The sequence below is a fragment of the Mauremys reevesii genome, unplaced genomic scaffold, assembly GCF_016161935.1.
Source record: "Mauremys reevesii isolate NIE-2019 unplaced genomic scaffold, ASM1616193v1 Contig12, whole genome shotgun sequence".
In the NCBI taxonomy this organism is placed as follows: domain Eukaryota; kingdom Metazoa; phylum Chordata; order Testudines; family Geoemydidae; genus Mauremys; species Mauremys reevesii.
In genome coordinates this window covers 874,810-889,645 of record NW_024100738.1, presented here as the reverse complement: position 1 = coordinate 889,645, position 14,836 = coordinate 874,810, and the positions used below count along the sequence as shown (strand labels likewise).

The 14,836-nt window shown below is 51.5% G+C and overlaps 1 protein-coding gene across 1 annotated transcript; it reads left to right on the top strand.

Moving 5' to 3' along the window:
* Nucleotides 1-10,430: 10,430 nt before the first annotated feature.
* Nucleotides 10,431-13,068, top strand: LOC120392858 (C-type lectin domain family 2 member D-like). The gene is made up of 4 exons (XM_039517538.1): nt 10,431-10,569; nt 11,536-11,717; nt 12,406-12,509; nt 12,726-13,068. Exons 1-4 carry the CDS (start codon nt 10,530-10,532, stop codon nt 12,874-12,876), a joined length of 477 nt encoding a protein of 158 aa, XP_039373472.1. The 5' UTR covers nt 10,431-10,529; the 3' UTR covers nt 12,877-13,068.
* Nucleotides 13,069-14,836: the final 1,768 nt, after the last annotated feature.

The following is a 14,836-nucleotide window of genomic DNA, read 5'->3' as shown; positions in this document are numbered from 1 at the left end:
ACCTGGAGGGCTGTTTCAGTTTGAGCCCAGCAGTGGGTCTGCCTAGTAGATGGAGAGGGGCCCCCAGCTGGAAGGAGGTTCTCTGGCTGTGAGCTCCTCTCTCCATGAGTAGCTGTGAGCACGATGTGAAGCTACAGCTGGTCATAGGGTTCAGGTGTTCTCAGCCTAGGAGGGTTGTGAACGGCTGTCAAACAGCTGCATTGGTACCTCCCTACTTGAGAGTGGGGTCCCAGTTAGACAGCAGGTCTCAAGGGTTGGGGTCCCTGGTATGGAAAAAGGTTATAAACCTGTCATGGTGATAACCCTGCATCTGTCCAAGTAATGAGAGAGCAGGAGCGAGTCTGTTTGTGAGTGGGATTGATCAGGGCCACATTATCGACTCAGACTAGGGTCCTGGCTCCTGGAGTCATGTGATTACCTCAGACTGTTGTTGTTTTTTTCATCTCAAAGGGGTGTTAACCCCAAAACCTGCTGTTGGGGAGCCCCCCCCACATCAAGACCACTCCAGTAAAGGACTCTGCATGTGGCAGGAGGGGACGAGTGCACCATCTCCTTGCCCTCTTCATTCCCCTGCATCGTGGGAAGAAAGTGGTGCACAGACCCTGGAGTGGGAATTATGGACTTTTGTGAACCCTGCAAGCAAGGGGAGATGCTGGGAAGAGGACTGTGGCCCAGGAAGGGCGAAGGGCTTGTGTTGTTTTGTTTGGATTCTCACTTATCCCAGAAGAGGGAGGACACTTGTTGGCATGGTGACTATGGAGAGCTACACGGAATTTATTACCCAACTGCTGAGGGGAAACTGAGGCGTGGCCAGAGTTCAACTGAGGAACAGGCTCACCGGATGCCACGCCAGGTAAGGGCCTCTTACAGAACCCATTCACTGAGAACTGGTGGCTGTGTGGATTATTTTGATGCAGAGTTTTATGGTGCTTTGCAAGGTGGTGGCATCAAAGTGTGATTTCATATGTTGTTGTTCAGGTTATTGTACCCACCATCCCCGTGGGATCTGTGTGCTGGCGAAGTGGTGTGACTAGCACCTGTCTGTGCTGCCCGTCCTCCGCAGTATCTGAGCATCCTCCATGGAAATCAGTGTTTTTCCTTTGTCTCTGTTTCCCTCCCCGGAAGGAGAACGGCCTATCTCACTTTACTGTTCTGTATTGACACTCTTCACTGTGGTGTCTATGCACCTTCCAAGTAAAATCAATAGTTAGACCCTTAGTGGTCTTCATGGAGTCTCCTGCACTCCTCCCTTTTGAGGTAAAACTCTGCATAGAGTACGTTTTGGCTTTTTTTGAACTGGTTGGTTGGCTGGTTTCAGAGTTTTGTTCTGTTATTGGGGGGGTGTCAGTGTTGGGTGTTGTCATTGTTACGGGGCTTCCCCTCTGTTTGTTGGGGAATCTGTGGCTGGGCATGGCTGCACCTGGACCTTCCTCAGTCTCTGCTAGTGAATTGACACCTTTAGTTTCTTTGGCTTTAGTTGAAATGTAGCAGCCTGGTACAGGGAGACTCCGTGCTCCTTGTGCTGAGTTTGCTGCTGAACGTAAGAATGGCCAAACTGGGTCAGACCAATGTATCTATACAGCCCTGTATCCTGTCTTCAGACTGTGGCTGCTGCTAGATGCTTCAGAGGGAATGAACAGAACAGGGCAATTATTGAATGACCTGTCCAGTCCCAGCATCCGGCAGTCAGAGGCTTAGGGACACCCAGCATGGGGCTGTGCCCCTGACCATCTTGGCCGATGGCCATTGATAGATACATTCATGGAGGATGGGTCCAACTCTTTTTTGAACCCAGTTATAGTGTTGGCCTTCACAATATCTCCTGGCAATGAGTTGCACAGGTTGACTATGTGTTGTGTGAAGCAGTTCCATAGGTTTGTTTTTAACCTGCTGCCTGTAGTGTCATTGCGTGACCCCTGGTTCTTGTATTATGCAAAGGGGTAAATAATATGTTTTTCTCTAACATTCAGGATTTTATAGACCTCTGTCATATTCCCCCCCCCCCAAGTTGTCTCTTTTTTTTTTTTTTTTCCCCCTCCCCCAAACTGAACAATCCTAGTCTTTTTAATCTCTCCTCATATGGAAGCTGTTCCACACCCCAGTCATTTTTGTCACCCTTCTCTGTACCATTTCCAATTCTAAAATATCACCTTTGAGATGGAGCTGCCAGAATTGCATGCAGTATGGAAGGTGTGGGTGTCCCCTGGATTTGTATAGTGGCATTATGATAAGAAGACAGAAAATATCTCTCCCGTTCTTAAGTCTGTTAGCTGTTTTTGACAGCCGCTGCACAGTGTAGCTAGTTCTTTGAAAACATCTGCTTAGTGCAGGGGTCTCAAACACAAATGACCACGAGGGCCAGATGAGGACTAGTGCATTGAACCAAGAGCTGCATCACTAACACCCTCCCCTTGCTGCCTTTGGCCCTGTCCCCACTCCACCCCTTCCATTAGGCATCGTACCTGCCCCACGTCTTCGCACCCCAACGCTGCCCCCAGGGGGTGCAGAAAGAGTGCAGGGTGCGGCAGGGGCTCAGGGCAGGGCATTGGTGGGTGGGATGCAAGTGGGTGAGAGGTGCGGCAGCTGGCTCAGGACAGGGAGTGCAGGAGGGGTGTGGGATGTCACAGGGGGCTCAGGACAGGTGGTCAGGGTGTGGGATGTGTCAGGGGGCTCAGGGTAGGGGGTTGGGGTGCAGGGTGCGAGGTCCAGCCCAGCGCCGCTTACCTAGCGCAGTCTACCCTGGCCCACCCGGCTGCTCCATTCCAGGAAACAGCTGGAACCGTTTCCCTGCAGCCCCCCGGGGAAGGGGGAGGGACTCAGGGTTCCCTGCATGTGCTGCTCTTGCCACGCCTCCAGGTACCTCCACAAAGCTCCCATTGGCCACGGTTCCCTGTTCCCGGCCAATGGGAGCTGTGGGGGGCGGTGCCCCGCCCCTTGGCGTGCTGCCAGCTGCTTCAGAGAGCGGCGGGCGCCACAGGGAGCAATCCTGCGGGTAGGCAGAGGGGCAGGAAGCTTGGTGGGCCACACTCAAGAGCCCCGCCCCGGGCTGTGTATTTGAGACCCCTGGTTTAGTGACTCCAAGATCTTTCCTGAGCGGTAACAGCCGATTTACCCCCCCCCCCCCCTTAGCTCTGTGTAGCTGGGATCGTTCTCCAACCTGCCTCCTTTCCCCAGCGCGCACAGACAGCGGGCGGGGAGCGGGAAGGCGGGTTCTGCATCCCGCAGTGCGGGCCCTGGCTTGTCCCCGGGTCAGGTTCTCCCGGGTGGGAGCGACGGCGGCACCGTCCTTCCTAGGCTCGGGGTCCCCGCTACTAGCGCCGATTGGCTCCGCTCTGACTGGGAGCCAATCAGAAATGGGACGGGAGGGTCCGGCCTCGCTTTGTGGCGGGTCACTTCCTGGGGGCTGCGCTTGTCTCCGGGCCTGCCCGCTCGGGTCTCAGGTGAGGGCCGGGCCGGGCAGCGCGTGTCTCCGAGCCGGGCCAGGGACGCGCTGAGTCAGCGCCAGGGACGCAGCTACCCCCCGGCACCCCCACTCCCCACTGAGCCTGTCCCGCCTGTTCCCGGGAGCCGCGGTGGGGGGACGCGGCGCAGCCGGGCGGAGAGAGCGGGGCTGGGGCCGCAGGAGCCGGTTTCCCTGGGGTTGGGGGGGAGCAGGGCCCAGGCGGGGGCTGAAGGGGACAGTGGGAGGGGCGGGGAGGCAGAGAAAAGCGGAATCCGGCGCCGCGCGGGGCGGTGGAACTTCGGAGCCAGAGCGGCCCTTGGTGCGGGAGGGGAACCGCCCTGAGCTCCCCGCGAAGGAACACGGGCCCGGCCCAGCGACCTCTGTGGCGGCCGCGGGGAGCTCAGCCCGGGACTGGGGGGAGAAGGTGAGCGTGGGGCAGGACGTGACGTGACGCCCTGGGTGTGTGTAACCGGGAGCCCAAACCCTCCCCCCCCACCCCGCCTGGTCCCAGAGCTCTCAGTGCGGGGAGGGGGAGTCTGCCCCTCCCCCAACCCATGCAGAGCCCCCCCCACACCTCGCCCCCAGAGCTGTCAGTGCGTGGGGGTGGGCTGACGTCCCTCCAAGCCCTACACCAGGATAGTCAATAGGTGAACCACCGGCCAATCCGGACCACCACACACTTTTTGAATGGACTGTGAAATCTTTTTATTTACTTATTATCATTACAGGTTTTTTTTTTTTTTGGTGGTATTTTCTCTGGCGTCTGGATCTTTACTGGACCTTGACAAAAAATGACAGACCACCCCTGCCCTAGGCAGAGCTCCCCCACCCCACTTCCTGAGTTCTCAGTGCAGGGGGGAAGGGAAACCCCCCAGCCCCATGCAGATCCCCCACCCCTCAGAGCTGTCAGTGTTTGGGTGGGAGGGATGAAGGCAGATTGACTTAAATTAACCAGATTTTATATTTCCACTGTTTATCATGATTTAAAGCAGCAAGCAGGTACCTCCACTTAAACTGATGGTTTTCATCTAATTTGCCATTTTTACTTTTTAGTTACTTTTCCTAAAGGGAGGCTGATTCTCAAACTGATAACCATTAAAACCTGTAGATCTACATCTAAATAAAGCTTTTACAGTAAATTTGGTATTTTTTCTTAACCAGGAGGATACACTATATCTAGACACATTAATTGCTTAAATAATATAGCTACATGTACAAATATTCAGACTTTCAACTTTTTAATTTTTGGGAATTTTTTTGGTTTTGGTCAAGCTTTATTTGTATGGGACTCAGATTTCAATTAAACTTAAATTCAGCATTTTATTTTAAATAAAAATACCTTAAATATGCTGGATACGTTAGGGGGAAAAGGGTTATCAAAACATGTTTTGCATTTAAAACTGATTACTTAAAGTCATGTATCCTGGCCATGAGCAGGGATCATAGCTGCTATGACGCTATAAATAAATAAATAAAGGTGATAAATACCTGTAGTTAGTGAATTGAACTGATTGCTTTTAGTCACCATGGGTGGGATCAGCAAAAGTACTTAGATGACTAAATCCCAGTTTTGGCTCTGCTGCAATCCACAAAACTTCTGATAGGCCCCTAAACTCACTTGGCACTTAAGTTTATGAGACTAAAAGTTCTCTAGGTGTCTGTTTTAGCCTTTGAGGATATGTATTGTTGCCTCATGTGACTCATCTGGATGTCCCATATGGTGACCTAACCACTGGACTAGAAGTTATAATGTGGCATCTCCTCTTTCTCTGGCATTTGTAGTCAATAGCCTCCCTGTGGTCTGGATTTAGGTGCCTGTCTCTAAGAGGGGCAGAGGTTAGGACACACCCCACTGGTCAGCATCTCCCATTGGTTGGCTTAAGTGGCTCCCCAGCTAACGTGTTGGCTCCCCATTCATTTGATAGGAGCCTGTGTGCCTAAATCAGCTTTGTGGATCACTATGGTGTTTCTTGGATTTTCTAGCCGCCTACAAGCTAGGAGCTGTGGTGCAATGCCTGAGTCCTGTGTGGCTCCCGCTCCATGTTCATTAAGACTTTCGAGCAGTGGTTCTCAACCCATGTACCATTGTGGGCCGCATCCAATACTACCTGTATGGCCCTGAGGATGTCACGTGGGCCACAGCCGTGTGCTGATTGGCCTGCAGGTTGAGAACCACGGCTCTAAAGCTCACCTTCTCACACCTAGTTTTCATCCATAGATTGGACGAGCTAAACAAGCTTTGCTGCTTCTTCAGCTTCCAATCGGTTTCTTAACTTTGAATAAACTGAAATGAAGAGCATGGTCTCTCTGTACCTGCACAAGAGGCTACTGCTGTCCAAAGCTGCTTTAACAAACTGTCACCGGTGAGTAGCCAGTGACTGGCACCACTTCAGTGGCCTGACTTTCTTCAAGACTTCAGCAAATATGTTCTGCTGGAATATTATTCCTTTTAATTTAAGTTATTTTAATGGATTATAATAAGTTTAGGCCATAACATACTGTTATTTCAAGTTTAATTTTAAATTGGTTTCTTTTAAAACTGTATGTATTTAAATAAAAAAATCAAAATTTAAACCACTGATTTTTTTTATCCAACCAAGGGGGTGGGGAAGCCTGTGTCCCTTAGAGCCCTTCTAAGGTGCTGTGTCTGTGCCCCTCCCAAAGCTGCATCTCAAACTCACCCCCCTCCAACTTTCCAGAGTTGCCAGTGCAGGGGGAGGCACTACGCACAGCTCTGCATTGTGTACCAGGGCACACCAGACATAAAAGCCGTGTGCACATCCCTGCCTGCACCCCACATCCAGTGTTCTCCCTCTCCTGCCCAGCTCCGAATTGAGGAGTGAGAGGAAATGGGGAATCTTCAATGAAGGACCTGATGACACCGGAGGGGGTTGGTTACTGCACTATTCGTGCTCTGGGCTTTTCTTCTGATGAATGGGGGATGGGACACCACAAACAAACCCACTGACCCTTATGCTGTCCTGACTGTGTCATTGCAGATTCTAGGTCAGCCGGGAGAGGAGCCAAAGCCAGGGACACTGCACTGGCTGGAACTGACTCTGCCATGGCTGCTTAGAGCCATTTCTTGCAACTGGCTCCAAGCTGATCAGAGTCCAGCACCCACCGCTGCCTCCCTGAGAAGAGAGATGGGGAACTGGGCGGAAGCAGATCCCCCTGGACAGCCTCTTAACAGCTCCATAGACTTGGAGAGTGGAGGAGAACCAGGTAACTGGAGCTTCCCTGCCTAGGAACAGGCTGAAGGGAGGAGATGCCTTTCAGGGGTGGGTGTAGCTGTCTTTCCTCCTCCTCCTTCCCCCACCCCCGCCCCATGCAGCAGGGGCTGTATTGCTCCAATGGACTCGGCTCGTGCAGCACGTACTCTCTTGTGTGGCAGTTGCACGTATGGTTTTTAGGACTGTACGTGTTCTATCCTCTTGAAAACGTTTGGCTCACGTCTCCCTGGGTCGCTCCTGTCACTGCTCTTTCCTTTTGGTTGTTTGTCCTTCCAGTGTGTGAGCTGAGGTGTTTGCACTCATAACCCATGCAGAACCCTGCCTCCGAGCATGGCCAGGAACAGGTGTAGCTGCCTGTGGCCACAGCACATTCATTTGTGTTTTGCTAGTGAATGTATCATGCCCTCAGATGTGTCTCTGGGCACTAGGGAAGAGGATTTGCTAAGATTGAATTCTAGCAGGGGTTCCCTGGATTTACACTCCCTGGGACACAGGCGTTCTTCCAATGTTCCTGCCAACCTTTGGTTGTTAATTATGGCAACTCTGGATATTTCATGTTAACCATATAAATGCTCCAACCCTTTAACTTTCCTAAATTCTTTTTCACAATTTCCTGTGACAGTGAGTTCCGCAGTCTAATTATACATTGGCTGGAAAAAATAGTTCCTTTCCCAACCCTTTAATCTAATTGAATATCCCTGTCACATGGTCTGCACAGGTTTTCACTCTATGCCTGGGCCCTGTGTTGGCTTTCTTCGGTGCTTCACCTAGCTGCAGGGCCCAGGTCACCCACTCCAAGCCAGCCACCATAGCCACCCATTCGAAAGTCCCCAGGGATGCATCTGGGTCATCTGTGGGGCCCATCTTGCAGAGCCCCACCCCGGCATCCCCCAGTGCCAGATTCACCATCTTTTGGAGGATCTGTTGGGTCACTGACTGTTCCCTGATAAACTCCTGGAGTATCTGCTGTGGGTCTGCCTGCCATATCATCAGGGCCTGTCGTTCTGACTGTTTGGGACTGTTGCATTTCTTGCACCGTGGTCACCAGCCACTTTAGGGTCTCCTCCATGCTGGCAGCCACTATTAACGATGGCTAGGAGGATCCTGGACGAGCCCCCAGTGTCACAGGGTCTACACAGGTTTCCACTCTCTCATGCCTGGGCCCTGTGTTGGCTGGTTAAAATAGAGTCCCCACATCACCTTCGGTGCTTCACCCTTGTGTCTTTATTTACAGTGCAACAGTGTTATCTCCCCTTCCCCCCCCCCAACAGCTATCCCCAGTCAGACCCTCCCAGGGTCTCCTGGCCCGTAAGGCTCCTTTCCTTTGGTGAGGTGACAGAGATGTAACCCTCCCAGGCTAGCCTCCTGACTGAGCTTTCCTCAGGGCTTTTATAGCCCTCCTCAGCCCAGCTGTCGCTACTTAGCTCATAGCAGTGAGCCAGCCCTCATCTAGGCCTGCAGCTGGGCTCTCTGCCGACTGCCTGGCCTCCCTACCAGACATGAGGGCTTTAGCCAGCATTTTAGCAGGGAATTCCCCCTGCCACAATCCCCTTGTGACGTTACTGACATAACCTGTGACCATATAGATCATTGTTGCAACCACTGTTATATATTTGCAGCCAATATTGTACAAAGGGTGTCATGTCAGGTGTCTATAGAAAGCATGATCATAACCAGCAAATCATAACCAATCTGTGTGTGTGAATTTTTGTAGTTGAAGTTATAAATATTGGCTACATACTTGTATATCAAGGTGTTTTGATTCTAAGAAGCCTCAGTAAAACATTTGGTCAGCTAACTCTTGAGAAGGGACTATTCTCAGTAAGTGCCCAATCAAGAAACACTTAAGAGACAGTGAACCTTGGGCGATGCCAATCCACATCTGAGCTTTCCTGAAAAGGTTCAAACTAGCACGTAAACCAGGGCTAGGCAACCTATGGCACGTGCGCCAAAGGCGGCACGTGAGCTGATTTTCAGTGGCACTCACACTGCCCGGGTCCTGGCCACTGGTCTAGGGGGCTCTGCGTTTTAAATTAATTTTAAATGAAGCTTCTTAAACATTTTAAAACCCTTATATATTTTACATGCAACAATAGTTTAGTTATATATTATAGACATATAGAAAGAGACCTTCTAAAAACGTTAAAATATATTTCTGGCACGAGAAACCTTAAATTAGTGTGAATAAATGAAGACTTGGCTCACCACTTCTGAAAGGTTACCATCCCCTGATGTAAACAATGGCTTCAGCCTACAAAGGAGTCGTGCATGGACATGTGACTTGCCCATGTGACTCCAGACGCCATCTTGCTGCTGGAATTTTCCACAGTAAGAACAAAGAGATGTCCTCCAAGGCAGTGAGTGTTAAAAGCCCTGGAAACTCCTCCATCTTGTCTTCCCTCCTGCTTCATACCTCTGGAGGGACTTTGTACAAATTGAAGCTCTGAACAAAGAACTGAATGACCCATCCCAGCTGTGGATGTACTCCAGAGACTTTATTTGAACCTGCAGTTTATTCCATCGCTGCTACAAGCCTGAACCAAGAACGTTGCCATTACTGTATGTAATTGATTCCATTTAACCAATTCTAGCTCTCATCTATATTTCTTTTATGAATAAACCTTTAGATTTTAGATGCTAAAGGATTGGTAACAGTGATTTGTGGGTAAGATCTGATTTGTATATTGACCTGGGTCTGAGGCTTGGTCCTTTGGGATCGGGAGAACCTTTTTTTCTTTTACTGGGGTATTGGTTTTCATAATCACTTGTCCCCATAACGAGTGGCACTGGTGGTGATACTGGGAGACTGGAGTGTCTAAGGGAATTGCTTGTGTGACTTGTGGTTAGCCAGTGGGGTGAGACCAAAGTCCTCTCTGTTTGGCTGGTTTGGTTTGCATTGGTGTGCAAAGGAACCTCAGCCTTGGGCTGTAACTGCCCTGCTCTGAGCAATTTGTCCTGAATTGAAACTCTCAGTTGGGTCCCACCAAAGGGCATCATTGTTACACCCCTTGCTCTTGTGTTACGAGACAGGGAGAGCAAAGGGAAAGTGATAACTACCCCTTTAAGGGACAGGCAGGAGGCTACATCTGCCTCAGATGTAATCAAGGCAGGCCTGTCCCATTAAACATACTGCTCCAATCAAGGGAAATTAAGGAGGGGTGCACCCACAGTACCACACCAGGCCACAAGGGGGCGTGCAGGGACTGCTCACAGCTTTATCACCAGAAGCTCCCAGTCTGCCTTCTGCCCCGTCTGTTATTGCCTAGACTGTTTATCCTGTCCCCTCTCAATCACCTCCACCTATGGTGAACAATCCCAGGCTTTTCAAACTCTTGTCATGGATTTTCCAGGCCCCTGATCATCCTCTGAATCCCTCTGAATTCTGCAGGGTCCTTTCTGGGGATTAATTGAACTGGTGGTTTGGGGGGTGATGTTCTCCTTTGCAGTCTGAATGGGAGTTCGAGTTAATATTTGTGTCCAGAGCTGAGACAGAGCCATTTAAGAGGTCAAAATAAATATCTGGTGTGTGTCAGATCAGAGCCTGATGGCAAACAATTCTAATTTGAGTCAGGAAAACTCAGTGGTTTGAGCATTGGCCTGCTAAACCCAGGGTTGTGAGCTCAATCCTTGAGGGGGCCATTTAGGGAACTGGAGTTTCTAAAAAAAAAAAAAATAAAAAAAAAGAGAGAGAAAAATTAGCAAGGGGTTGGACTAGATGATCTCCTGAGATCCTTTCTAACCCTGATATTCTATGATTAACAGGTTTTGATCTTCCAGGTCATCCAGCTAATTCCAGCTCCAGGAAACCTGCAGTATGGGATCATCCAGCTGCCCTCAGAGCCATAATCGTGGTGATGACGACCGTCATCATCGCTCTAGTAGCAGCTTTGATAGGTAAGTTCCCAACCCCCGATGATTCAGTCTCTGGGTGTGGAGCTTTCTTCCTTCGTGGCTCACAGCTCCACCTCATCTCTCCCCTGGCCTCTCTGCTTTAGCAGTCCGGTCAGACAGGAGCCTCTCTAGGCTTTTTCATGGCCCCCCACCCCCCTCCATTGTCGTACCTGAGAGTATCACAGACACCAGTGGATTTCTCCTCACACCCCTGTGAGGCAGGGACGTGTCCTTGTCCTTGTTTTGTGGCGGGGGAGCCAAGGCACCGGGGCTGGTTCCACAAAGGGCACTAAAGGGTCAAAGTTCCCGTTTCAGGCACCCTGTGATCTGCCAACCGGGGGCACCTGAGCTCACCTGGGGACGACACTTTTGCTGTAGAAGTTCCCTCAGTGTTTCATGTTCTGCCTCTGGACCAGCTCAGCCCCCTGCCAGGAAGAGGCTGGTGCTGCTAGCAGGGGCTGCGCTTCATGGTGGGGGAGCTAATCCCCGTCTCAGATCTCCAGCCGTGAAGCGCAGCCCCTGCCGCCGCCAGCACCGTGCGTGCCCAAGGCTCTATGCCCAGGTTAACAAGTGGGCAGGCCTGGGCCCCCCACGTTAAAACATGGGGGAGGGGCATCCCCCCCCCCCTTACCACCCCAGTTCCAGCGCCCCTGCCAGACACACTCCTCCCTTGCTCTCACCTTCCCCACTCCCTTGGCTGCACACTCTGCACATCCCCAGCCCGATGGGGGCTTGGCCTGGTTGGCCTCTGGCACTGCCGCAGTGTGTGTGTTATAACAAACTCCAGCTACGCTGCTTGTCGGGTTGCTGGGCCGTGGACTCTGAAGCAGCTGCTGCTGGCCACTCTCAGACTGGCCCGTCTCTCCCATCAGTCTGATCCCGTCGGGCAGTTCTTGTTTCTGTCCCTGCTCGTTCTCCACAGAGATGAGAGATGGGACAATCTCTCCCCTTGTGTTTTGTGTTTTCTAGTGGTAACATCTAAGCAGCCTCCTCCATGGCCCCCTGCTGCCTCCTGGTGCCCGGACGGCTGGATCCGGATCCAAGGGAAATGTTACTATTTTTCTAAGGCTGAGGAGAACTGGACCTACAGCCAGAGCTTCTGCTCGTCACACGGTGCCTCCCTGGCAGGGATTGAGAGTCCGCAGGAGCTGGTGAGAAGCCGGTTAGATGCTTTGTGCCAAGCCCAGCGATCGCTGGCACCACTGACAGGGCTGGAGTCAGGCTGGGCTCAGCCCCTCTAGGGCTGAGAGGAGCCCGGGTGCCTCCCAGGCTGGGCAGCCAGAGTCAGTGCGGTTCTGGCAGCTGAATCCTGGCTGGACCTGCCAGCCCCTCGACCCTGCATCTGCCAGAGCCCAGGTGGGAGACTCGTCCTGTGCAGAGCTGGGCCGGCTCAGTCAGCTCCTGGCCAATGGGCTGCCTGGGGCTGCAGGGGTGAGAACCTGCCCCCCCAGCTCAGCCCAACCCCAGGGTTCCCTCATGGGTGGGGCAGGGGGAATCCAGCTGCAGGTGAGGTCTGCTTTAGGCCTCTTCCCCTCAGCTTCCCTGCCCTGGTGGCAGGGGTCTGTCTGCCCTCCCACTGCAGCTCCCTCTCCCTCCTGGCCCTGCTGTGCTGTGAGAAGGGGCTGCTGGGCAGACAGTGACCTTGCAGCTCTGTTCCTGCTACACCGAGTAGGTGCCACAGCCCCAAAAAAGAGGCCGGGGAGGGTGAAGGGTTAATACTTATCTGATCCCTTCATCCAGTAACCATGGAAGAGGCCTCTAGAAATCCCCTGCAGCCCAAGGTGGGGGAGCAGCAGAGTCAGGGTCTAACACAGCTGATGCTTTTATTGGGTTTCGAAGGGTTCCCTGCTGCCATATGAAGGCAGACTGGACCACTGGATCGGCCTCCGGAAGGACACGGGCCAGGTCTGGAAATGGGCCGACGGGACCGAGTTTGACCGTCGGTGAGTCTCTTTTTTTCTCTGCGTTGGTCAGAGGCGCTGGAAATGCCCCACTGGCTGCTTTAACGTCCCCTCCTGACGGGAGTGGGGCCTGGGACTGGTGAAGGGAGGGGGATCCAGAGGGGCTGTGAGTACAGCTCCCCTCCCTGACTTGGGGTGTCACCCCCGGTCTGTGCCTGGCACACACTGACTCTAGCTCCAATTGCTTCTGGGTTACAGGTTTGAAATACAAGGAGGAGCAGACTGTGTGTGCCTGGATGAAGACCTCACTGTCACCACGTCAAGCTGCAGCACACCAAGAAAATGGATCTGCAGTAAACCTGATACCCCTGCGAAGGGAGAGGAGGGAGCAGTGGGAGGGGATTCATGAACTCAAGGGAATTGGAGACCAGCTGTGACAAAGCCTGGTTCTAGTCCCCTCCATGCTGCAGCCTGGTTCCCTGTTTCTTAGCCTGTCTCCAGGGTTTGTCCTGTCCTAGTCATCAATTACCCTAATGCTGGGTGCCCAGACAGCAAATGTGAAAAATCGGGATGGGGGTGGAGGGTAATAGAAGCCTATATAAGGAAAGACCCAAAAATCAGGACTGTCCCTATAAAATTGGAACATCTGGTCACCCTACCTAATGCTGGGGTCTGTGCAGTGATGAGCTGCCAAAATACTAACAACCGGTTCCCTCCTCCTCCTCACCCCAGGAGGGGTCATGCCCCCCCCCGCGGGGACTCCTGCCCCATCCAACCCCCCCATGTTCCTTGACAGCCCCCGGACCTGTGCCCTATCCACCCCCCTTCCCTGTCCCCTGTCTGCCCCTTGCCACCCCCATCCAACCCCTTCTCTCATTCCTGATGGCACCCGGGGACCCCCACCCCATCCAACCCCTTCTCTCATTCCTGATGGCACCCGGGGACCCCTGCCCCATCCAACCACCCCTTCTCTCTGTCCCCTGACTGTCCCTGGAATCCCTGCCCCTAACTGCCTCCCACCACCCCATCCAACCCCTGCTCCTTCCTGACTGGGGAGGGGGAGGAGAAGCCGGAGGAGAATTGAGAAGAGGAGGCGGCGGAGTGAGGTGAGCTGGGGCCGGGGGAAGGGCAGGGAGCTGCTAGAGCTTTTATTAAATTAAAAAGCCCTTTTGGAACTAGTTGTTCCTCCAGGAACAACTGGTTCTAAAGGGGCTTCTAAATTTAACAACCGGTTCGCGCAAACCATTGCGAACCGGCTGCAGCTCACCACTGATCAAAGCCCTACCAAAACAAAACTGCACACACAATTCTCCCCATGAGAAGAGGATGAGAGAGAATGAACTGGACATGACAAATGTTATTTGCAATCATGTTGTAGCCAGGTCATTCCTAGGATATTAGAGAGGCAAGGTGGGTGAGGTATAGGGTGACCAGATAGTAAGTATGAAAAATCGGGATGGGAGTGGGGTGGGATGGATAGGCACCTAATCCCCAAATATCTGGACCGTCTCTATAAAATTAGGACATCTGGTCACCCTAGCTGAGGTAATATCTTCTGTTGGACCAACTTCTGTTGGTGAAAGAAATAATCTTTCAAGGACCTGAAGAAGAACTCTGTGCAGTTCTTTCACCGACAGATGTTAGTCTAATAAAAGATATTACCATGACAGATGTTAGTCATATCATTAATGTACTAGGGGAAGCTGCTCAGATACTGCATTGATGATAACAGGATAAAAACCTATATAGAATAAAGTGAAGGAGGAAAAGAGAGACTTTCTGAGATTATCCTTTTCCTTTTCCCCGGTGATCCTATTTGCTAACAAGTAGATACATTCTTCGTGCTGTTGTGGCTTTGTGCAGAAGTGTGAATTGTCTCAGTAGATTCTGATGTATTTTATCCTTTAGGCAAAGATATCTTTAAAAAGGGACTATAAATAAGACGTTATGCAAATCCGCACCGTTAGGTGGAAGCAGATATTTTGAGTTGTCGTTTATTGAGAAACTATTTCAAAAAGCACAGTAATGTTCTTGAAATTCTGCTTTCAGCCATAAGGCACACAGCTAAGCGGAGTCATTTATAGAGTGCTGGATCTTTAATGTTTTTTCCATACAAAAACCTGCTTAAATTCCCTTTAATAAATTGTGTTACCTTCACTCTCCTATTTGTCTGTGCTGTGACAGAAAAATAGAATTGTCTGTTAATAATGGCTTTTATTTGAAGCAGAGAGCTAGAAAACATTTTTGTAAAATATGTTGAAGAAAATCTCTCTAGAAATGCAAATTATTGTTGTTGTTGGGTAAATTCTACAGTCCTTGCTCAGATCCTAAGAGGTACTTAGGCTCCTAGCTCTCATTGGTTTCAGCAG

Coding starts and splice junctions, on each gene's coding strand:
- LOC120392858 (XM_039517538.1), top strand. CDS start 10,530: ATGACGACCGTCATCATCGCTCTAGTAGCAGCTTTGATAG. Junction 10,570..11,535: donor TCTAGTAGCAGCTTTGATAG/GTAAGTTCCCAA, acceptor TGTGTTTTCTAG/TGGTAACATCTAAGCAGCCT. Junction 12,510..12,725: donor GGGACCGAGTTTGACCGTCG/GTGAGTCTCTTT, acceptor TCTGGGTTACAG/GTTTGAAATACAAGGAGGAG.